The 25,906-nt window shown below is 40.3% G+C and overlaps 1 protein-coding gene across 12 annotated transcripts in view; it reads right to left on the minus strand.

Annotated features, from left to right (window-relative positions):
* The window catches only part of FOXP1 (forkhead box P1), a 635,379-nt gene that overhangs the window by 134,022 nt on the left and 475,451 nt on the right, over window positions 1–25,906 (minus strand). For all 12 annotated transcript variants that reach the window (XM_064361902.1, XM_064361903.1, XM_064361896.1 and 9 more), the window contains one exon: window positions 21,547–21,648. In XM_064361902.1, coding sequence (XP_064217972.1) covers window positions 21,547–21,648 — 102 coding nt within the window. The remainder of the gene's footprint in view (window positions 1–21,546; window positions 21,649–25,906) is intronic.

Genomic DNA, 25,906 nt, shown 5'->3' on the forward strand with positions numbered 1-25,906 from the left:
TTTCAACCCATCTGGCATATATCAAAGACTCAGAGATGATAACACAGATATGGCCATTCTAAATGCAATTTGGTATGAAATGCATAGGGGTTGACAACTGCCACTCTCTGCCCATCTACTACCATAAAAAAGCCTCAGCATTATATAAAATTCCATTTTTTTGTGTGTTCAGACCACTGTAGGATATCACAAGTAATAACCCATAACCGACATCAGAACAACATCTGTAAGAGCAGGTAACATTTTGAGCCCCATGTGCTAAGATTCTGTGTGTGTGTGTGTACATATTCTTAAATTAATCCTCTGAATTAATCTGCTGGGTAGAAATTTCTACTTTATAGAAGCTCAAAAGTGAGCTTTACTTAGACAAGGTCCCAGAGATGGTAAATGATGGTTTTTAGAATTTGGGTCTATCTATTCCAGAGAGTAACCAAACTAAGCTTAATTGTCTCATCAGTATCTCAAGCTCAAGATGAAGGGTAACCCCAAGCTTTTTTCTAACCAGTCAACATATTCAACCAATGAACATAATATTAGGATATTATGAATCTAAAATAAAATATAATTCTCAATTATATCATTATGAATAAAACAAAGTCCAACACCAATAAACTTCACAGTTGGGAGAGAGGTGTGAGAAACACAACCGTAATTAACATTTGGAAACAAGAAACGAAGTTCAAGGATTTGGCTTTTACAAAAGCCAACAGGAAAACCAAGATGTAGGCTGGGTGCCATGACTCGTGCCTGTAATCCCAGCACTTTGGGAGGCCGAGGTGGGCAGACCACTTGAGGTCAGGAGTTCGAGACCAGCCTCACCAACATGGTGAAACTAAAAATACAAAAATTAGCCAAGCATGGTGGTACGCACCTGTAATCCCAGCTACTCAGGAGACTGAGGCAGGAGAATCGCTTGAACCTGCTTGAACCTGGGCAGGGGGGTGGAGTTTGCAGTGAGCTGAGATCACAACACTGCACTCCAGCCTGAGAGACAGGAGACTCCATCCCAAAAAAAGAAAAACAAAGAAAACCAGGATGTGCCAGTGTGTGCCTCTGAGTGAGAAGGCAAGTACAGAGACCCTTGTAGGACCCTTAAAGCCGTATCAGTGGAAACTGAAGGTCACGTTCCTCCCCCTCAAATTGAGGACAGGAGGAGGCTGGTCTGTGGGACCAAAGCAAACCTTAGATGGAAGGAAACTTTCAGAGGAAATGATTTAAGCTTTTTTGGTAAGTAGGGTATTTTTCAAATTCTTTTAAAAGTTCTTATTTCCATCTTAAGTCTGCACAAATAAAAATAATTGTCAGTTTTCCAAGGGTCTTGTGGTTCACTGTGAGGAAGGGCATTTGGCTTATTTTCCTTCAAACTTCCAGGTCTCGGAGTTTTTCTCATTTTGAGGGACAACTTAAGATCCCAGAGAGAAAATGGAGGCAGTGGTGTTCCCAGCAATGACTAAGTATTGTCTTACAATGGTAGCAGTGCAGTAAAAGGAGGATATAGACAGATATGTGACAAAGAGGTGGACAGATATACTTTAGAGATGTATGAAGAAACCACATTAAAAGAACCTACTTCAGCTGGGCGTGGTGGCTCACGCCTGTAATCCCAGTACTTTGGGTGGATCATGAGGTCAGGAGATCAAGACCATCCTGGCCAACATGGTGGAACCCCATCTGTACTAAAATACAAAAAATTAGCCAGGCGTGGTGGTATGCACCTTAGTCCCAGCTACTTGGGAGGCTGAGATGGGGGAAATCGCTTGAACCTGGGAGGCAGATATTACAGTGAGCTGAGATTGCACCACTACACTCTAGCCTGGGCGACAGAGCAAGAATCCATCTCAAAAAAAGACTACTTCTTGATTTTTTATCAGGAAGACATTTACCAAATGCTTTGAAAGGCAAAAGAGGCTGGGCGCGGTGGCTCACACCTACAATCCCAGCACTTTGGGAGGCCAAGCAGGCATATCACCTGAGGTCAGGAGTACAAGACCAGCCTGACAAACATGGTTAAACCCTGTCTCTACTAAAATACAAAAATCGGCCAGGTGTAGTGGTTGGCGCCTATAATCTCAGCTACGTGGGAGGCTGAGGCAGGAGAATGGCTTGAACCCGGGAGGCAGAGGTTGCACTGAGCTGAGATCACGCCACTGCACTCCAGCTTGAGTGACAAGAGCGAGGCTCTGTCTCAAAAAGAAAAGAAAAGGCAAAAGAAAGTTCTAGTTAGTACTGTCCAATAGATCTTTTTATAATGATGGAAATGTTGTGCATTATTGTCCATTATTCAAAATAATAGCCACTGCCTACATGTGGCTATTTAAACTTAAATTTATTTAAAGTAAATGCAATTTAAAAATCCAACTCTTTGATTGTACTAGCCACATTTCAAGTTCTGTTCCTGTGTGTTCCCACAGTTCCCTAAGATGACCTCTGTTAGTACATTTATTACATCATATGCTAATTGTCTGTTCAGTTTCAACTCTGATATAAGAAATATGCAATTCTCTACTTCAGTACTAAGCAGGATCCAGTACACTACAGGCATATAATCAATGTTAATAAGAATGGATAAGTGAGTAGATGGGTGGATGAATGAATCACTAAGCCTCTGGTCTGTTCTCAAATTTACTTCCCAGAGGCCTTGCTCTCTGATAGAATTGCTATGTCACTTGCATCAAATTTTAATACCAAATGAATCCTCTGATTATAATAATATTAATGAAGATCAAAATGAGACGTAGATTATTGTTGATGGTAACAATAAAAATCAGTAATCTTCTCATGAGAACGCTGTGTTCTTGCCTCTCAATAACATTGCTATCAGTTCCCAAACATTTTGGTAAGAAAGCTGTTTTCTTGCTTTTCATGTGTCTTTCTCTATAAGTTCAGCAAGTTTCTAGATGCCCAAGTTCCTTCTCCCAAAGATGTCCTAAAGACCAAAGCCAGGGGCCGAAACCTTTCTCTATCAAAGGCCAGAGAATAAATATTTTAGGCACTGCAGGACATAGTCTCTGTCACACCTACTCACCTCTGCTGAAAGCAGCCATAAACAGCAAAACAAATACACAATGGCTGTATTCCAATAAAGCTACAGTTGTGGACACCGAAATCTGAATTTCATATAATTTTCACGTTTCATGAAATATTCTTATTTTTATTTTTTTCCCCCAACCATTAAAAAATGTTAACAATTTTCTTGGCTTGTCAGTACTACAGAAACAAGCTTCCGGGTTTGGCCCATGGGTCTACATTTGCCAACCTTCCATTCTAAGGCCTGGTTCCTCATCATGTGCTTCCCATTAAAAGTTTCTGGTCACAGAGTCATAGAGATATCCTGATTCTAATAGAAACGAACCCCTTATTGTATACACCGGGATATTCAATAGCTCTACAGTCCAGTAGTTCCAGAGGCCAACCAGGAGCCACACCAGGAAGTGGTGGTTTAGGGACAGGGAATGGTGGAGGTGAGAGCTATCCTTTATTCACTCACATATCCCTGGTGGCAGCTCCAGCTGTTGTCACCATCAGCTGAGCAGACAGATGAAGCCTCAGCTAGTCTCGAGATCCTTTTATAAACCAGTTTTGTCCAGACTTTTGTTAGTCAAAATCCTGATCTACGTAAGAGTTTTGGCAAGCCCATTAATTATGCCTTTTATCTACAATTACCTTATATTCAATTAAGCATTAATATATTATGCGTGAACTGACACCGTGTCATGCAAAATGGTAAGGCACCTGGAATACGTTTCCAAAGCCAGTATTCAAAATAGAGCTGTGTAGGCAGTGAAATATTTATTTTCAAATTCATCTGTGTACATTTTCAAAATTACTGCTCTCTAAATTTTCTTTGAAATGTCTGACCTGCTGTTCATAAGTCAAAAAAAAAAAATCTCTCTTTAGTAGGATTCCAATTGGTAAACTGTGTTAAAAAATATTAGACTGGCTACTTGCCATTAGATGGTGGGTATTTGGGCCTCACACAGCTGGTGTTACCTAGAAAAACTGCCTTAAATGCCATGTGGCCCCATGGACAATGCTGTAGTAAGATGGTTTTGCCTTCATCAACTAATAGCCCCAGAATTCCAGAACGGTTGTAGAATGAAGAGGCTTGTTTTTTAGAAGTCAAATCATACGATAATGTGGTAACATGGATAAAGAGGTAAGAGGCCCAGTTGGTCTTTCTAGTTTCACACTGGCAGTATTTTCTTTCCGTATTTTGCAAGATGATCAAAGAAGGTATTTGTTTATAAAACACTGGCAGAAGAAAGTTCCAAGATCAACACAGAGTCTACATTTTAAATGACATTCAAGTTGCTGAATGAGGTATACCCTAAACGCCTAGAGACCAGGTGTGACACTGAGACATGGGTCAATTTCAACACTTACCTGAAAGGTATCCAAATGACTTTGGTCAGATATCAAGTTAGTGATCTGGTGAGACACAGTATTTCCCAATTTGGGCTGAGCTACTAGGAATATTGTAAAAATGGGCGCATATTTCAAAAATAAATGTAGCATATAGAACCATTCCATAGCAGAAATGCATAAAATGTATAGAGAAAAGATGAACTGTACATTTTAAATCTCAAGGTATACCTTCAGTATGATACCGACTGAACTACCCTTCTTTGTCACTCCCTGGACTTTTCAATAGGACTTTAAAGTTAACAGGGTGGGTGGCCTACTTAATTCTTATATTAGTGTATTCAGCTTCCTGTCCAATGCTACATCCTGCATAAATTTACACAAGGGCAAAATCTAAGACTTCTGAGCTGGGATTTCCCAACATCTTCTGATGACTACAGATGGCCTGCATTGCTGAAATGAGGTCAGAGAGTTCACTTCTGCTACCCTAGAAGAAGGCTAAGGAATAAAAAAATGAGGAAAAAACAGAATGAAATCAATACCAACACTTTAAGTTGGAAATGTACTCAGCTGTCCTCTTGACTGGTGGTCTTCAACCATGGGTGGGCATAAAAAGCACTTACGAAGGTTTTCAAATATACGCACGCTTGGGCCTCATCCTAAAATTCTTACTCAGAAGATAAGAGTTCAGGAACCTACCTGTGATTTTTAAAAGCTTTGAGCCCTAGATCTTGATAAGGGTAATAATTATATTAATTCTGATGCACCCCCTAGGATTGAAAAACACTGACAAGGCATTTACAGATAAGAAACTGAGACTTACAAATGTAAGTCACTTTACCAAAATCCAACATGCTTGGGTTCAAAATGCAAACAATGGAGGAAAATTGTGTGAGCCTCTGACTGGGCACCATAAAAGGGCTCCATGTTGAAGCAGTGCCATTATGTCTTGGATTCAAGACAAAGCCATATGCATCTTAGACACTGTAGATCTATATAACTAGTAAGATATTTCTGTGACAGATGGTAGTAAAGTGTTTTAATGTAATATAATCAGGTATATTATGAAAATATTCAGATGGATGGGAGTAAAGTGTCTTTAAAGGATACCTTCCTCGATATCACATAAGTACGTGGTATAAGCCGACTGTAGCCCTGCCAGCTATAGCCATTTTCTTGAATCTCAAAAGATCCAAAAAAATTACTAGTTTCAGCATTACACCTACCTTAACACATGGATAGATTTCAAACTAAGACAATGAAAAGGAAGGAAAGTGGGATGGTGGGTGGTACCTCTGTGCAAATGAAAAAAAGAGATGCCTCTTCCTCCAAGCAGACACAACCTCAGTCCCATGCCAGGGTACACTAGGATAAACAATTGCTAGATTTCAGCCCTTGTTAGTCCCTCAATAAGGAATCCTGGTTCAATGAACAACCTGCATGATCATATCCAGTCATCTAAAGCAGAGGTCAGCCAACTACAGCCCAAATCTGGGCTGCCATCTGTGTATGGTCCTTGAGTGAAGAACTGTTCTTATATTCCTAATTAGCAGGGTAAAACAAAAGAAGAATGTTTTGTGATGTGAACATTGCATAAGATTTATACTTCAATGCCCACAAACGAATTTATATTGGAATAGAGCCATGCTCATTCATTTAAATATCGTCTATGGATACTTTTACATGACAAAAAACCAAAGTAGTTGCCACAGAGACAGTATGGCCCACAAGGCCAAAAACATTCACTATCTGGCTCTTTCCAGAGAAATCTGGTAATCCCTGATCTAATGGGAAGAAAAGAACTACTATTAAACCAAATATCTTTTGCAGATATAAGAAAAAGTTCCAAGCAAACATGGCAGGTGAAATAGTTTATACATACAAACTTGAAACTGAGACGACGTTGGAGGAAGGTCAACTTCATTACCCAGCCACCTTCAGAGTACCTTTAAATGTCATCAATCAGAATGGGCCTTGCATGACTTGCAGGGGCTCATTATAAATTACAGCACGCGGGCCCCTGACACAATCCAGGGAGTGTAACAGGGCTCTGGTGACGTAACATGATAAAGGAGATTTCTTTGTAGAGCTCTACATGGCACAGAGCTGGAGAATTTCCAGGAAATTTAATGTCTAGAATGCCACCTTTGACTATTCAAGACAGTTCCCTCCAAGCACTGAGCATCTTTGAAGAAAATTTTATCTTCTGGAAATGCTTGTCACTGGGTGTCATCCTCAAAAACATAAATTTGAAGCTATTTTTTCCAAGGAGACAGACTAAATCCAGGATGTAGATTTTCCAATTAGACTCTTTTTAAACATCTGTTGGTAGGCTGCATTTAACATTAGTTATTTGTGCAAAGCACAATTTGATTAGACTGTCTGAAACCAAGCCAAAGTCTGCAAAATAATAGCTCAATTAAATCCTGTTTTGCTTTCATTTGTCTTACATTTTCCTGAGTGTGATACTGTTGCAAATAATCAAGTAAACCAATTCCTTTCAAAATGAGAGATTTAGGTGTATTTGCCTTCCTCCCTGCAAGTAAATATATTAAATATAATAATCTATTCCATCTTCGCTACGCTTCATTGAATGTAATCTTGACACCAAATACATGTCTGCATTTTGCCTTTAATCTCCTTTAATTTTCTATACTTATGAATTAAAGCTCTGTGCCATTAATATTATACCTTAAACAGATTAGCAAATGTCCAAAGGCAAGCACAGGGCATTAGAGTAGTCTAACTGTATACTACAGGAATGTTCTGATTTTCCCTCCATACCTGGCAGGATTCATTTCATCAACTTGAAGAAAGACTTAGGCAGGACTGACACTGGATTTTTTTTAATGCTGTTTTTATGGTCTTGAAATGTTTCTACAGGTTTGCGAACCTGAGACCAGTCTGAAGCCTCTTCAACTGAACCAGTATCAATCTTCTTTTCTTTTTGGCTTAGGTATTTCACTCATTCATTCAGTCACTCATTCATGAATAAGTGTCTATGCTTTATGTCAGGAATGGTGCGGAATGTCACAGCGTCAAGATTTCAGATTAAGGACGAGTTCTTTGCCGGTAAGACTACCTATCATTAATTCAAGTAAAATTGTGGAAGACAACAAAAAAAGAAAGACCAGGATGGAATTTTTAGAATAGCATGACCCTTATTTGTGCCTAAAATGACACATTTAGGAAAAAACTGCTCAATCAAAATAATGCTGGTAACAGTAGTTGGTAGCAGCGATGACGACAGAGGCTAAACTTTATTAAGTACTTGTTCTCTGTCTTTCTAAGCTATTTGCATATATTACTCAGCTAATATACATAACAACACCATGGGCTAAATGCTGTGATTACCGCATTTTACAGATGAAGAGTCTGATGTCCTCCCATCAATTCTGATTACCCACAAGTTGATTACAAGCAAAAGGATAGTCCCCATTAAATAGCTAAAACTTGCACTTGAAAAGTGGCCAATACCAAGTGATCTAAAATATAACTTAGAGTTTAATAGGTAATTTTCCCTTTAAAAACAGTTTTTAGGCCTGGTGCGGTGGCTCACACCTGTAATCTCAACATTTTGGGAGGCCAAGGTGGGCAAATCCTTTGAGGTCAGGAGTTTGAGACCACCATGGCCAACATGGTGAAGCCTCGTCTCTATTAAAAATACAAAAAATTGTCTGGGTGTGGTGGCATGACCCTGTAATCCCAGCTACTCTGGATGTTGAGGCGGGAGGATCGCTTGAACTCTTGAGGCAGAGATTTCAGTGAGCTAAGATCACACCACTGCACTCCAGTCTGGGCGAGAGAGCCAAGACTCCATCTCAAAAAAACCAAAACCAACAAAAACCTGCTGGCCATGGTGGTTCACACCTGTAATCCCAGCACTTTATGGGGCTGAGGCTGGCTGATCACCTGAGGTCAGGAGATCGAGACCAGCCTGATCAACATGGTGAAACCCCATCTCTACTAAAAATACAAAAATTAGCCAGGCGTGGTGGTGCATGCCTGTAATCCAAGCTACCCTCGAGGCTGAGGCAAGAGAATCACTTGAACCCAGGAGGCAGAGGTTGGGGTGAGCCAGGATCACGCCATTACACTCCAGCCTGGGCGACAGATCAAGACTCCATCTCAAACAAAACAAAACAAAACAAAAAAACCCACAGTTTTTACGTATGCACTTTTCATGTATTAATCAGTTAATCTTCACAACTGCCTTAGTTAGGTGAGGTTACCAGCCACATTCTCTAGATAAGAAAACAGAAATACAGCAAGATTAAGCTACTTTTCCAAGGTCATACAGGATTAAAGGTGGTACCAGGACTATAACCTGCCAGTCAGACCCCAGAGGCCATGTTATTAATCACAACGTGATGCTGCCTCCTCCCCCAACATATTCTGACATATCAATCTCCAAAACTCAACCATCCGGCTGAGTTTGTATGGCAGTCCATTGTAAAAGATCCTGTGGTTTTAAAGGACAAATCACATTTCAGATCTGATCAAGAAGAGATATGGTTTTAGGATAAGAATGCAATTTGCCCAGTCTCATGTAAAGTTAATGGGGAAAAACACAAAGCATATGTTTAGTTTTAGGCAACATGTCAATAGTTACCACAGACTCTATCAGGCTTCCCAGAGAAAAAGAATCCCAAGTACCTCTCCACTCTGATACATGATCAGCATAGACTACGGTCAGGTAAGTCTATGGCAAGCTTGGCAAACAGAAGGTGCATATAGCACCACTCCCATCTCCAATGCCCATGGCAGACATACCTAATCAGTCGTGGTACTCTTCAGAGCCCATCCTAGACCCACAGTCCTTCAAACAGCACTTTAGGTAGAGCCACTTTGTATCCTCACCAAAGTTGGTAGTCACAACAAAACCTCTTTGCTGCATAATTCTATGTGGTTCAGACTCTTATTCTGTTTCTAGAATAAATAACCATCCCTTTATGCTCTCAAACAAAGAACAAACCAGACGTAATTTCCCTGATGTCTTATTAAAAGCAATTTCATTAGGTCTGACAAAGCAGCTCTCCCATGTGCAGTCAGGGAGTGTCTGGCCCTAAGGTCCTACAGTCAGAGGAGATCAGAAGAAACCTTCTAAGGGGCAGCGGTAGATACCAATGGAAAAGAAGCATGCAGTCACATGGTGGAGAACTTAGGACCGGGAAAGCCCTTCACATCATGTGGTTTTTAGTTTCTTTCTGAAGAAAGCAGACAAAGATATTCTCCTGAAATTAAACTCACACATAATTTCATCACCAAAGGTCTTCTTTCTAAACAGCAGGCAACAGAGCAGACAGTATCTGCAATTCTGGATTTTGGGGACTCTCAAATGTTATCAAATGGACTGCACTTCTATCCAGCTCCTTACAAAGGGGATGATGACTCTGAATTCATGACTCTCTCCCCTCTCCCTGGTCAGAAGGCTGTAACCTTCTTCTTGGGACAGCTAATTTAATGCAAAGCTGGAATGCTAAGAAACGAGATGAAGGCAGCGGGATGGAGACATGGTTTCATACATCACGGTTCTGAAGAGCGGAGAGTGACACGGCGCTCGAGGAGAGGCAACAAGCAGTTGGTAGGAGATGAGATATGCATGAAAAACAGAAGATTCTTTGTGGGGAGCGGGAGAAGGGTTGGAAAAAGTCTTTGCCAAGACCCAAGCAGGTAGCATGTGAAGGGATAGTTCTAGAATAAGGTGGCAGCAGGGGACACACAGAATAAAGAACAGACAGAAGATACCAGCGAAAGGAAAAATGGCAGATGAGGATGAATAACATGCTGAGGATGAAGGAAATTTCTAAGTCAGTGAAATGATGACTCAAATGACTCTGACTAATAAGACCTGGGAACAAAAGGGATCTGCTGGATTAGAGATACTGAAATTCATGTGATGGCGAGCTAAGAGAGAACCACAGGTAGGCACTTAGGAGGACAACAGGTCTGGGGACACTCATGTGTGTGCAGGTTGTAGAACAAGCACACAGTCCAGATGCACTGAAATTCAAGGGGATCAAAGGAACTGAACTCAGGGGAAAGAGTGAACTTGGGTTCCAGAAATGAATTGGTAAGCAGAAAGAAAACAGAATGGGCCAGGCACAGTGGCTCACACCTGTCACCCCAGAACTTTGGGAGGCCGAGTCAGGCGGATCACTTGAGCTCAGGAGTTCAAGACATGGTGAAACCCCATCTCTACCAAAAATAAAAAATTAGCCAAGTGTGGTGGCACACACCTGCAATCCTAGCTACTTGGGAGGCTGAGGCAGGAGAATCACTTGAACCTGGGAGGCGGAGGCTGCAGTGAGCCGAGGGCAATAGAGCGAGACTCCATCTCAAAAATAAATAAATCAGCAAATCTCATTTTAAAAAAAGAAAGAAAGAAAATAGCATGGAGGCCAGGGGGTACTGATTTGAAGAAGTTTAAAAGATGGCAATTTTCAAAAAGACAAGTTAGCCCATGCAATGCATTACTAAGGAGGCCAGACAGGTTAGAGGGATGGAGACATGGCCACTGAATTTAGTGACAATAAAATTCAAGAAAATTATGAGGAGAAAAGCCAGACTTGGGAGGAGTTTAGGAAAGACTGAAAAAAAAAAAAAAAAAACAACCACGTGGAAGCAGCAGGCACAATATTCTGAGTCTAAAAGCTTGGCAGCAGCAGCAGGAGCTACAGGAGGGTAGCTGGGAAGGATCGAGTCATCCAAAGTTTTGGAACTACCCATTTAAACTCCACATTTACCATGAACGCTGCTAAATGTTGAGCTCTGTCTGCTTGAATATTTACCAAAGTTCTTCAATGGGATGTAATGTAAAAGGACAAGGGCTGGTGCTCTTTGCCCAATTGTGTCCAGCAGCTTTAAATTCTACCGCTTAAGTAGTTAAAAATCTGTTCTTTTGTTGAAGGAAAGAACTTATGAATAGAAGGCAGCAACCCTAGACCCTTTAGAAATGACTAGTATTCAGTCCTTGTAATTTACTGGGCAATAATTTCAAACTCAAACAATCCCAACAGCAAGGTGGCTGAAGTCCACCAAAAGTTCAAAATGGGATATGTTCTCTTTAAAATTTTGAGAGCGACTAAATATGACAACCATCTGATGTATGAAAATTATTCACAACCAAAAACAGACAGTCTGGAAATAGCCGGGATGACTTCATTTAGACAGAATTACCCAAATCTGTTTCTAATATACACAGTACACATAATAAATTTTTACAATATGACAAGGAAAACAAACTTAATAAAAGTTCCCGATCTTTTGTTACACAAGCATGCTATATCCATGCTATGTTTATAATAGTTTGCTCATGATATCACAGCTCAGTAACAAAGGCCCAAGCAATACAAAAACAGTTACTAGGCATGACATCAGCTCACAACTACCGTAATTACATCGGTACACAAATTTCCCAAACTGTACATTTTCCAAACTGCTTCTCAATTTCAACGGCTGCCTTTAGACAATTACTTGCAGAGCTGTCTGCAGGCTTTGAGTAATACCCGTCTTTCTTCTCTTTCCCAAGCGTCATTTCCCTTTAGAAAGTGCATATTTCAATTATAAGCACTATTCTTCAAATACGCCCATCAACATATATCCAAATTAGGAGGCAGTGTGGTCTGGTGGTTGGGAGGAGCATTAAGTACCAGCAACTCTGATTCCATTCCTTTTGCTTTCCCTGTTTGCTGGGCCCAGGTGGTGGCACAGGGAAAGTCAGTAGTGTAATGGATGAAAGCATAGACTCTTGAGCCAGACTGTGTGGGCTAGAATCCCAGCTCTGCCACTTATCAGCTGTATGGCCTGGGACAAGTTAATTTCTCTATGTTCCACTTTTCTCCCCTGTAAAATGGGAATAATGATAGAACTTATCCCATATAGTGGCTGTACAATAGTTGGCTCCTAGAAAGTACTATACAGTATTTACTATTTAATATAACTATTCTCTTTCTGGGATTCAGTTTCCTGTTTGAAAACCTGGCATAAATTAACCTGACTTAGGGTAAACTGCTTAATTTTTCTAATGTCAGGGTAGCGGGGGTTGCAGCCCGGTCACATTATCTCAAGATAGTGAAGTTTAATGAGTAAAGTTTGAATGAATGCATGCATGTATGAATGAAAATATAGGTCTTGAAAATAACCAATAGTTACAGAAGTGAAAAACATTATACCGTGGAAATTGGGCTTCATCCTATTTTCTCTAATGTCTTACTTTCCTGTTTCTGTGATGAATGTTGATCAATATCTCCAACCCAATTAAAATAATAAGCGTAGGGAAAAAAGATATTGTCTTGTGATTTCAGAAGTGTATTTCTCTAAGGACCACAAACTTTTCGAGCCCATCCTATATGCACAACCTCTGTCTCACTGTGCTGTGCGGTCAGCTGGCTTTCCTGACCAGGCAGGGTGCCAGGGGAGCGCGACTACCCCCATTGTCACTTCTGGTCCATAGTATTGCACCAAATGCTGTTATTCTAGGCTCCAGGAAATTTTCTAACCACTGGACAGGGTCCAATGCTGTGTGCTAATGAGTTTCAGATTGGAGGACTTCACTGTGCATGTGTCAGAAAAGTGCCACGGTTTATAGCAAGGTTGGGGGAGGGAAGAAAAGACACACAAAAAGAAAGAAAAAACAGTAGTTAAAAATGCTGGCTACTCAAATTGACAGGGAACATGACCTCTGCACTTCAGCAGAAATTCTTGCAGACTTAGAAAATAAAGGAGTTTGCTTTTATCACACACTGTGAGACTCATATGGAAAAATGGAAAACACTACATCACTTGACCTCAGCGTGCCCCCTTTCAACCACAGACGAATATTGTGTACAAAAATTCTAAATCAACTTAAGATGTTCCAAAAAAAAAAAAAAGGGAGAGAGAGAGAGGGGGGCTTTAATTTTCTGCATTAGACTTGATTATCACTATTTTGGTTCTGAGATTTTGCTTAGAAGATTCACATAGGAAAAAGACTGAAAACTCTAGGAATGGTATTTTACCATTTTGGGGATAATGATGTAGTGGCCTCTATCCGGTGGGCGCAGCATGGTCTACACTCCCATTGCAATGGAGAATACTGACCAAGCCTGGCTCGCCCAGGCCTAAAAGTCACTCTAGACTGAAATCATAATTATTTGCTTACATTAACAGAACATCAAAACCAATTTTAAACAACTTAAGGAAACTCGAGCCATCTTTGTTTGGTGATTCACTGCCATGGAAAACGAAGAAGCTCTTTTCTCCCTTCAAGGCAACCAATAGGCTTGATAGCAAGACTTCTCATTATGGGATCACAGCCTATCCAAGAAGAAGTTGCCCTTCTGCTGCTGTTGCTGCTGCTTTCATTTTTTTCGTTAAGAAGAATCGCTTCTTAGGAGAGTGTAACTCACAGAACTTTGGAGTAATGAGATTACATTTCAATTTTTTTTTCTTTTGCCACACTTAGTCCTGGGGACTTTAAAAATCCAATTCTTTCACATCCTCGAACTGTCATCAACATTTTTTCAGATGGTGTCAATAAAATTGATTGCTTGCCGTTCTGAATTCTGTTCTGCACATGGAAACAATATAATTTATTTTAAAGTATTTTCGATAGGGATGGAAGGAGAAATGGAACCTCAGGAAACCCATTCACAACATTTGGGGAGAGGTGGGAGGGGGCAAATCCAAAGCAAAGTAAATGTCCTGAACATTACTGTACTCTGGAAACTTCAACAAAACGTCCTGATATATAAACCCTAAACCTGCCTGTTGTGCTGACTGATACGTCTTCCTGTCAGATATGAATGATGTTTCTGAAACATTAATATGTTCATTAAATTCTAACTCTCTGTACTTAAAATATTCTCTACTTTGGCTCAGAGGCATCTTGACAGCTTTGTTGTAATCATATATGTGAAGCCCCCAGTCTACACAGTTGTAGAGATGCCTCATACCTACAACCAGTCTGTTGCTTTTACAAGTTTAATCTAGGTATTAAGCAGCTGATTGTGGAATCACGTTGCTTCGACATCTTCAACTCAGCTGTATATCACAGAAACCACTATGGGTGGTGACAGACTCCCATGATGCCTAGCAACCGTACATGCCTCTAACTCCCTAATCTGTGATACTACAAAATACGGCTTGCATTTTTTTTTCTCTTCCCTCTTTCCCCGAAGCACAAGTGGACGACCAGCAAGGGTCCGACAGTGTTATTCCTAATTACCTTTTTTTTCACTCTTGATCCTGTGGCTCTCATAATTAGTTACCTGGGGCTGCAATCCAATTTGAAGTGATGACAAGAAAGTGATCCATGAAAAAGTAATAAGTTAAATCCAATTTCAGCCTTCCTCTAATTAAATGCACATGGAACTAATGACTCCAACCCTAGCATTTTAGTGATAATGGTAATTAGCGAGGTGGGAGTCACTCTCTTTTTCAACACTGGAGGTGTAAACCACAAGGTAAAATGGCAGGAGCACTCTTAATTACATGTGTCATTTTGTCAGCAATTTACACATTTTTGACCAGTCAAGTATGTTTTTTTCCCCGTCCCTCTCCACCTCCAAGCCCCAACAATGATTATAACATACTAGTCCATGTTCCAAACACATGGACGCTCATAGGAGCACTTCAGACTTGAAAATATGAAATAACTTTTCTTTGCTGTTGTTGATCACTTCCCTCTCTCTCTCTCTCTCTCTCTCTCTCTCTCTCTAACAGACATGCACAGAGACACGCACAGACACAAAAAGATACACTTAGGGTAATTATGCAGATCTGAGTCCTCTTAATTGAAATCCAAATATTTACAGTAGAACTTTTTGTTGGTTTCAGCTTTTTTTTTGTTTTGTTTTGCTTATAATATGGAAAAGCGAGTAATTTACTTATTTATGGAAAATATGACACTTAGTAAGTGCTGAGCAGACACACATAAAAAGAGAGGCAATAATTTACCTCTTGATGGCATACTGGTTATCTGTGTTTCTAAAAAAACTGGCTTCCCATCCTGGTGCTGTGACTATCTTTGTGCTGTGTATCAAGTCAGTTACTTGTTTCCATTTTCCTCATCCGTTAAATGGTTGAAGGACAGTGTCTATACTACAGGGCAGCTAAGGGGCTGGCCCATGTTCAGCACTGACTAAACATTCATTATCTAACACACTTTGCATGTGGTGGCAAGGACATGATTACATATAAAATATTAGCATCACATTTGCATTTAAATCTTAGATACATTTAAACAAGTGATTATATAATCAAATGTCCAAACTGAGATACTTTTTTTTTTTTCTTTAATAGCAATGGAGTCCTGCTATGTTGCTCAGACTGGCCTCAAACTCCTGAGCTCAAGCGATCTTCTGAGCTTGGCCTCCTTAGTAGCTGAGATATGGTGCACACTGGTTCAAATAGAGATTTTTGTTGTTGTTGTTGAGATAGAGTCTCGCTCAGTCGCCCAGGCTAGAGTGCAGTGGCACCATCATGGCTCACTGCAGCCTCAATCTCCTGGGCTCATTCAATCCTCCCACCTCAGCTACCAGAGTAGCTGGGAATACAGGGACCAGGTTCAGCTAATATTTTTGTATTCTTTGTAGAGATGGGGTTTTGCCATGTTGCTCAGGCTGGTCTCTAACTCCTGGACTCAAGTGATCTGCCCGCTTCCGCCTCCCAAAATGCTGGAATTACAGGTATGAGAGTCACTGTACCTGGGGATACTTTCGAGAGTGAGAATTATGAATAAACACAACCAATCAAGAGCCATGGAGTGGGCTGTCGTAGGCAGACTGGGACCCAGGGTCACCTATGTACAGCTGAAGTTGAAATACCAAAAACAAACTAACTCATTATATTGCAACTTACACCAGAATTTTGGAAGCAAGGACAAAACAGGCTATCAAAAAAAAAAAAAAAAAAAAAAAATCTTAAAGCAGGAGGATGAGCCTGGAGCCCAAGGTGAACTTCTTGAGGTTCATGAAATCTCTAAGTCTGGATGTGACATTTGTGTACATGTGCATTTTTCTGGGAGGAGGAGTAACTGTTTCTATCATATTTGTAAGGGTGCATGCAATCGGAAAGACTAAGAACTATTTATAAAATATTTCTGTTAGATTATTTCTTATCAAGACTTATTTTTAAGGTTTTGGGATTCTTTCTCCAATATCATGCGATAATAGTAACATCTTAAAGGTATCAAAATTTCAATGCTTTGTATCAATTTAAAAAGCTAGGGATGCCAATTCTAGACAATGTTAACTCTAGACATAAAAACAAGTTTGCCTCCCTCTCCTAAATTATCCTTACTAATCAGTGCATAGGACTATTTCTTAAGGGTCAGTATTTCAAAACTATTCCATTTCACTATCAACAACATAAAACTATAGTTTCCTTTACAGGTTTCCTCTTGTCAGTTTATTCTTTAGTGAATAACGTGGAAATGAGATGAACTACTAAGATTATATGTGGCATTAATGCAAAGCAAAAATGCTGCCTAAAGCATGTTTTATATAACTGCAAATAAAAATGCTAAAAAAAAAAACAAAAAAAAAAAACCCAGACACCTACTGAATCTTGTATTTTAACCTCCTCCACCTAAAGCAAGGATCCTCATAATCATTCTGAGCTTCCAAGTGGACTAAAGGGCTGGCCTTAAAGTGGGTTTCACCATCTTTCCTTCCAGTGAAACGGCCTTCTGAGTAAGGGGCTCGCACATGACATCACCTTGGAAGGAAGGGGATGGGCAGGAGGGAAAACACTATCAGATGACTAACTTCAGGTTCAAATTCTTTATAGAAGGCCTGAAACTGGTGCGCTTTCCACTGCAGTCAACACACAAAGTTTACTTTCTTTCCTAACTTTAATGCTGCCAGAATACACATGTACTTTTACTTTCTTAGGAGAAAATGTGTCATTTGATTTCCTTCCAGTTTACGTACTCGTGCCAACAACCAAAATGCTTAAAGAACCAAAATGAATTAGTACCCAGAAATGGTGGTCAAAGTTTCAAAATTTGATCAATAAAATTGCTCATCTACTCACAAATTAATCTTCAGCCAATAAAATTACAAATTTTCGAGGTTATGAATACACCTGCACTGTTAAGCATTTATTTCACTTGTTTAAGCAATCTTCAGAAATATATAAATATTTATAAAAGAGAACCTAGGCTGGGCGTGGTGGTTCATGCCTATAATTCTAGCACTTTGGGAGGCCAAGGCGGGCAGATCACCTGAGGTCAGAAGTTCAAAACCAGTGCGGTCAACATGGCAAAACTCTGTCTCTACTAAAAATACGAAAATTAGCTGGGCATGGTGGTGCATGCCTGTTGTCCCAGCTACTCTGGAGGCTAAGGCAGGAGAATCACTTGAACCTGGGAGGCGGAGGTTGTAGTGAGCCAATATCGAGCCACTGCACTCCAGCCTGAGTGAAACAGTGAGACTCCATCTCAAAAAAAACAAACCATCAAACAAACAAAAAGCCTACTATTTTTACTCATCTGTAATTTTCTTTTTGCAGCAAAACCTTGTTAATTTGTTTACAACTCACAAACCTCCTGAAGGCAGGGTCTGTCTCTTCAATAGTTCTGTATCCTTTGAACACCAGCACAACGCCCAGCTTGCTTTGGAAATGTTCAACCAACTTGCATTCAATTAATTCAGATCATTCTGATTCTGAATTTATGATGGGGCCAATTTTCAATTTTCATTTGTGTCATTCATAAAAAAATTTGCAAAGCAAATGAACAGAAGAAGTAAAAAGATAATTTTGGTTACTAAATAGAATATTTCTCAAAAACTTCAGAAGTAATATCTATACCTGATTAATGCCTTCATTAATAAAACACATCAACCAAGAATGTGACCTGCTCAGATTTGGTTCAGTATGTGGATCTGCAAAGAGTGTCATTTCTCTCTTATTTACTCTCATCTCCTGAAATTAGAACAAATTGGTGATGTTTGACTACATTTTATGATCTCTATCGAGTAACCACTTATAGCCTCCTCTAACTTTCCATTTTCTTTTGTTTGTATCATCAGCCTGTGAAACCAGAGAGCGCTGCCAAACACAAAGCAGGGAAGTGTGAGATATGCTTAAAATATGAGTCACAGTATATTTGGGGATTTGGGTTTCTTTTTTTTTCCCCCCTCAAGCTATCAGCAGATCAAATCCTTCTTCCCTGTCAAGCCTTCTTCCATGCAGAAGATCTGAAATTCGCTAAAATCGGTCTCCCAGTGTAGTTATGAAGGGTGAGAAGATCAGAGATGAGCACTGTTAAGATTTGCTGTAGGATTTCCCTTTCATTTCAGAGCCACTCCGGCGGAGATGCCTCAGTGAGGATGCAGTATGGCAAGATATATTTAAATATGAAGGTTATTCCTTCTGTGAATCACCAAGTCTATATGCGTATTTTTATAATGAGGTAATATACCATGTGGCCTAGGATAGTAATTTCTCCTCTCTGTTTGTGGAAGGCCAGCCAACCTAATAAAGCTTACTGAATGTGCATGACCTATCAGGCAGCTGAGGGGTCCTTCAGCAATTGTCTGTGATACACACACACACACCAGTCCGTCAACCGTTCAGATTTTTTTCCCCCTGGCCAACTTTTAAAGCTGGTCTAAATTCTCTGCTTGTCAACTCCTCTACTTGGGGGGTAGGGAAAAACTCAAGACATCTTCTTTAGCAAAACCAGCATTCAAGCTTACCCCTTCTCCCCCCACTTTTTATACAGACTGAAGTGCTCAGCAGAATGTGTGAGGTTGGTTTTGACACTGTCCTTGCCAAGAAAAACGAAGCCCTCTATATCATACTCTTCTGCATGGTGGCTAAAAACCCTGTAACAGGCAAGAAGAAAAAGAGTCCTCAAAAGGAAATCCCCTGAAACTTTACTTCTTATATTTAGCCCTCAAGGAACTTCATTCAACTTGGAAAAGAAGTTACCTAAAAATGCCATATGTTTTTAAAAAGCAAGCATGAGGGAAAATAATTCTACCATAAAAAAATCACAAACGATATTCAATACTGAAGAGCAGATCAGACAGATTGTGTATGTGTGTATTTTTTTGTTATCTCTAACCAAAGCTCTACTATGTGTAAGATTTTTCTCCCCAATAATATATTTTCATTTTCCCAATGCACTTGAGGTCTGATGAATTTAAGAGGACTCGGGGTATTTTTAAGGCTGTGAGAGCTCCAAGAGGGAGGCAAAAAGAATGGACCATCATTTGAATCAGTGAGTGACAGGCTGGGCTAGCTCCCTGTATACATTAATAAATTAGAATTTTAATTGTGTCTCTGTCCACAGGAGATGCCCCGGTACTTTAATATGTACCAACAATTGGCTATGTTATGGAATCTGCAATGTGGCCTCTGCTGCTGACCTCTGAAACACAATTCCCAGTCTGACGACGGAAACTGTTCAGTTTGATCCTTTCAACTTATTTGAATCCTGACAAATAAGCTCACAGCTGAAAGGTCAACATAGTCATATTTCATCCTCTAGAGCTGTTCTTAAGACATCTGCACAACAAAGCACTTCTCATAGCACCTGACATGGGCCCTCAATGGCACTGTACCTCATTAAAAATGTCCCCTGCATGCACATGTATTCCAAGGCACATGGTCTGATGATAGTTTACCAAATAAGTGTTTACAGAAGAGTTAGTAAACAAGGCACATTGTCAACTTTTCCAGTAAAGTGTCACTATAGTGCTGAAATCTCTCTGGAAAGTGACAGTCTCCCAAGTACATATAGAAGAACCAGAACTTGTTGGTCAAGGTCAGTTTGATCTTTGTGGATAATTTGGGAACAGGTTGTGGTTCACCCTGATCTCTGAAAAGTCAACACAAGCTAGAATTTAGGTTGACCTCATTATCAAATTAATTGGCACCAAGTTATACACCTATCAGCCACTGTTTACAGATTCTGTCCCTTCCTGTGATGGGGTGCCCATCTTCAGCTATGAATATAGTCTGAACCACTTAGGACCAGGATGCCAAGTGCCCTTTCTGAAATGTGAGCATGAAGACCCTGATTCAAGTTTCTTAGAAATTTCTATTACAATTTTCTACTTTGAGTCAAAAATCCAAATTAGATTTTTTTTTTTTTGAGATGGAGTTTTGCTCTTGTCCAGGCTGGAGTGCAGTGGTGAGATCTTGACTCACTGTAACCTCTACTTCCCAGGTTTAACTGATTGTCCTGCCTCAGCCTCCCGAGTAACTGGGACTACAGGCACCTGCCACCACACCTGGCTAGTTTCTGTATTTTTGGTAGAGATGGGGTTTCACTATGTTGGCCAGGGTGGCTCCTGACCTCAAGCGATCTGCCTACCTCAACCTCCCAAAGCACTGGGATTGCAGGTGTGGGCCACCGTGCCCAGCCCAAATTAGATTTTTATAAATTTACTGCTTCTTCCACTCCATTAAACCCTTGCCTTCAATGTGCCTGAAATCAGAAGTTGCTAGAACAACCGTTTTTGTGATCTTTACATAAAAATTTCTTCCCATTTAAAAATTATTGACTTAGAAACATTCTGAACATATCCAATGAAGAATAAGGTATATCTTATAATTATTACAAGCTATAATATTAAAAGTAACACATCCTCCTCAGGCCTAGTCATAATTCTTGATTCTATTGACATTCTGGGATGAATCACGGTGTGTTGCATCCTATGCATTGCAGGACGTTTGGCAACATCCCTGGCCTGTACCTACTGGATGCCAGCAACACCTCTGCCCTGCTAGTTGTGGCAAACAAAAATGTCTCCAATGTTGCCCATTGTTCCGGGGGTGGCGGGAGGTGGGGTGCACAAAATCTTCCCTATTGAGGATAACTACACTAAAGCAAGGTGTGGTCTGTGTGTGTTTATCCCGTTTCTAGACCCAACATAAGAGAATGTGGTGACAATTCTGAGTACCATGAACTTTTCTCATTGGTAACCGACAATGCCTGTTAGCAACTCAACACAAGTCCTCATCCTTCTATTATATTCACTCATCAGGAGATCTTACTCCTGACAATAAAACTTTTGGACAAATACACATTTTCCCCAAAATGTTATACTTCGCTGGTAAACCAAAAATACACTTTCCGCAGAAGATTTTCTTATATGATTTGCAATTCTCAACACAATCCACTCCTGAACTGCTTATCAGCTATCCCGAAGGGTATAATGTCAATTTAAAAAGAAAAAGAATTGTTACCTGAAGAGCTGGTTGTTTGTCATTCCTCTTGGGAGATTTTAATCCACTAACTTGCTGCTGCTGTTGCTGCTGAAGAAGGAGCTGTCTTGCCACCTGAAGTGCCTGGAAGGAAAAACAGAAGAAAATCCTTTGCATTACTACACAGGTTCAGGGGACTCTTCATAAAAAAAGGATTCCAGGAAGTGCACTTTGGGGCTGGGTCCTGACTTTCCTATTTCCTGGCAAATGAAACAGCAAACAAAACTTCCCACCAGTCTTAGTTGGAAAACTTTCCAGAATCTGTTTGCATTTCCTTTGACTGGGCCAATTTCATCCACAGTTCTACAGGCATCTAAGCAGACATTTTATTACATTTTATTCCTACTAAAAATCTGACATGAAATTTAAGACCATGAGTGATTGGGACTCTGCAGAAGGATGACAGAGAGACCAGGAGGAAACCAGGCAAAGAAGAAAACTTGGAAGACACTACAGGGCCCCTTTCAGGGTCACCTTCATCTTCCGCCAATTCTTGGGGAAATGTGGGGACTCAAGTTGAAAGTAATACTTTCACCGCATCTGAGTCCAAATAAAGAGAAAGAACTAAGTGATGGACCACAGGAAGAATATACACTATGAGTTGGGCTATCTAGGAAGGAAGATGAAACAGATGGGACATACCTAGGATGACCTTGACATTGACCTAGAATTTGAGAGGAAAATTTGGTAAATCTGACCTCTAGTCATCTTAAAAAGCTGTCTTAAGATGACCTCAAGTCATCTTGAAAAGGGCTATCTAGGTAAGAAGATGAAACAGATCAGACATACCTAGGATGACCCTGACCTTGACCTAGAATTCGGAGAGGAAAATATGGCAAATCTGGCCTCTAGTCACCTTAAATAGGAATATTATGTATCTCTGAACAAAACTGGGTACATTTATTACAAATGACCCTTTCAAGTTTACAATATGGGATGGTTTTTCCCTAAAGGTAGACATTGGGGAGGTAGTATGAATTGGAGATAAAGCAAGAAGAAAACAGAAGACTTCTCCAAAATGTTTAACATATGACTGACACATCTTTTTAAAAGTTCAAGTAGGCTGGGTACAGTGGCTCATGCCTGTAATCCCAGCACTTTGGGAGGCCGAAGTGGGTGGATCACTTGAAGGAGTTCGAGATCAGTCTGTCCAAGATGGTGAAACCTCTTCTCTATTAAAAAGACAAAAAATTAGCTGGGCATGGTAGCATGAGCCTGTAGTCCCAGGTACTTGGGAGGCTGAGGCAGGGGAATCACTTGAACCGGTGAGGCGGAGGTTGCAGTGAGCCGAGATCGCACCACTGCACTCCAGCCTGGCAACAGAGCAAGATTCCGTGTGTGTGTGTGTGTGTGTGTGTGTGTGTGTGTGTGTATACATATATGTGTGTGTGTATATATATACATATATACATATATATATATATATATAAAAATTAGCTGGGCATGGTGGCAGATGCCTGTAATCCCAGCTACTCCAGAGGTTGAGGCAGGAGAATCGCTTGAACCTGGAAGGTGGAGGTTGCAGTGAGTCGAGATCACGCCGCTGCACTTCAGCCTGGGTAACAGAGTAAGCTCCCATCTCAAAAAATAAAATAAAATAAAAGTTCACATAAAAAGGAAAAACGAATGTCATCAATAAACCCCTATGAAGACATTTACTGCCAAGGAATTAAGAACAGGAATAATGGCTAGCCACACACCTTTCCAAACATAGCAGATGGATCAGCAACAGAAAAAGTTTGCAGATATTGTGCTAGCAAGTCATATGAAAAGTTGGGTTACTTGAGAACCAAGAAAGTACACATGGCAGAGATGTCCAGAATACTCATTAAATGATGTGCTTAGAGTTTAGAGACAAAGTGAGCCTTCTTGAGTGTTACATCCATAATAATTTCTATATGGTAACCAAATTATTTATGCATCAAAGAAGAGGCACACACAGATGTAAGTCAATGCATCAAAAGGACCTGAGGCTATAGTCTTAGAAACTTAGCATAATGGACTTATGATGGTAGTGTGTTCCTTAAAAAGGAACAGGTGTTTCATTTATGTAAGAAAATAACATGTATATTTACAAGAAAAGTTACAGGGGCAATGGTGGAATGGAAGAGAGGTAACAGCGCCTTGGTGTCCCTGTGGATTGAACTCCGAAGAAAGAGAAAACAGAGTGGGTCAAGAGGATTCGTGGTCATGAGCAAACACCTAAAAATGAGGAATGTGCAGAACAGTACTTCTAAAAGGACAAGCTCACTGAACTGCATTCATAACTCTAGTTGTAACAAAGGATATTTTTAAGATACTGCGTAAGGTTGAGTGGCACCTTTGTGTTTAAGAGGCGCAAAGGAAAGCTAAGAAACAGAAGCACCAATAGATGAGTGACAAAGAAAGGAGCATGGGAAAGTGGAACCCTGCTATCCCACCTCTCTACTGCATCCACCCCCATGTCCCAGGGAGGCCTTCTGCCTACTCAACTCACCACGACCAGCCCTTCAGATGTAATGCACGGGCTAGTTCATCTGTGAAGGGAGAGACAGATTCGACAAAACCTCCCTGGAAGAGCCTTGAGAAAAGGGGCTGTCTGAGTGGGGCATCTGGAAGCCAAGGCGCCTGGGAGAGTTGCCTGAAACTCCAGCCTGCTGTCTCAGGGAGGATTCACCATCACTGGACTCCGGGTTTCCTTGTCTCCTTGGAGATGCTCAGTACATGCGTAGGTGTAAAAGTGGGCAGAGTGAAGATTTCATTTATATCATATAAGAAAAATAGTCCCCTTTGCAAGGTGCCTGCAGGAGCAAAAGCCTCTCCTCCTACTATATATGTTCCCTTAGCTATTTCATATGAAGGTTTTATGGCTTTTTAATGTAGAAAAGGGAACTGTTATATATTTTAAGTGCTATCATCAGAGTTCTCAGAGTAATAGACTGATCAGCAAAGAAGGGTTTGGTTGTCAGCTGGAAAGGCAGAGAGAGGGTCTGTAGATGACAGTGCAGAGAAAAATAGGGTGGGAAAGAGGAGAAAGGTTACATCCATTTAACACTAAAATAAAGCAAGCAAAGAAAAACAAAGTAATGAAGACCCCCTATAACTTACCACATTTCACCAAATACTGGGAGAATGTATACTCAATTTTTAAACAGCCAAGTCTCAGAGAAGCTATAGTCAACTCTTCATTTCAGCAAAGTGTCTTTAAGAAAAACATTCACACAAAACTATTCTTTCCTCTTTTTCAGAGGGATTCTTGCTCTGTCACCCAGGCTGGAGTGCAGTGGCATGATCTTGGCTCACTGCAACCCACCTCCTGGGTTCAAGTAATTCTCCTGCCTCAGCCTCCTGAGTAGCTGGGACTACAGGCACTTGCCACTATGCCTGGCTAGTTTTTGTATTTTTAGTAAAGAAGAGATTTCACATGTTGGCAAGGCTGGTTTCCAACTCCTGACCTCAGGTGATCCACCCGTCCTGGCCTCCCAAAATGCTAAGATTACAGGCATGAGCCACCATGCCTGGCCATCACAACACTATTCTTACATGAGCATGGTTTCATAAATGTACATAAGCAAAAGAAAGTATAGAACTTAAAGCTAAGTTTTCAACAAATGCTTACTGAGCTGGTTCTACAGAATGACCATATATTTCAATATAAGCTACTGGAATCCTCAGATTTATTTTTCTGGTTGGAAGCGGGTAAAAAAGTCATGTATAATATATCTTTTTCAGACCCCACATAGGGTACATGAACTTAAATAACCATATTGTAAACCCCAGCTTCTTCATAGCATTTCATACAGAGGCCCACTAAAGATGACAATCTAAGATAAAAGCATGGGGAAAAGGGCTTGCAAATTTGTATGAACCCAAGGGAAACTGTAGCTGACCTACTGAACAGAGAACACCATAAAAAAGATAAGCAAACTGGCTTCCAAATTTCAGCTCCCAAATGAATAAACACAGGTAAAATAACTTTAAATATTTGGGATGGGGAGATAACAGTACTGCAGAAAACAATTCATTTTGATATGAATTATCCCACAATAATTCCCCAGCTTTATCCTGGGTATGTTAACAGAGTAGGAGCAAATTATTATCCATATACTCCCCAAATTAAAATCCATTTAAAAATTGCCTTAGGTCTCAGCAGGAGTTTTAAAACCTAACTGAACAGAACTTACAACATGCTTTGAAATCAACCACTAAAATATGTTTTCTGTTCTAATTTCCATGATATATAAATCACTGTGGTCTAGATTTTAAATCGTCACATGCAAGAAGAGGCAATAAATCCTTACAATACACATCTCTGGCATCTATCATTTGTAAAAAGTAACAATGAGCATTATAATTAGCACTT

This window comes from Aotus nancymaae, unplaced genomic scaffold (genome assembly GCF_030222135.1).
Source record: "Aotus nancymaae isolate 86718 unplaced genomic scaffold, 86718_ANA_hifiasm-v0.15.2.pri h1tg000046l, whole genome shotgun sequence".
In the NCBI taxonomy this organism is placed as follows: Eukaryota; Metazoa; Chordata; class Mammalia; order Primates; family Aotidae; genus Aotus; species Aotus nancymaae.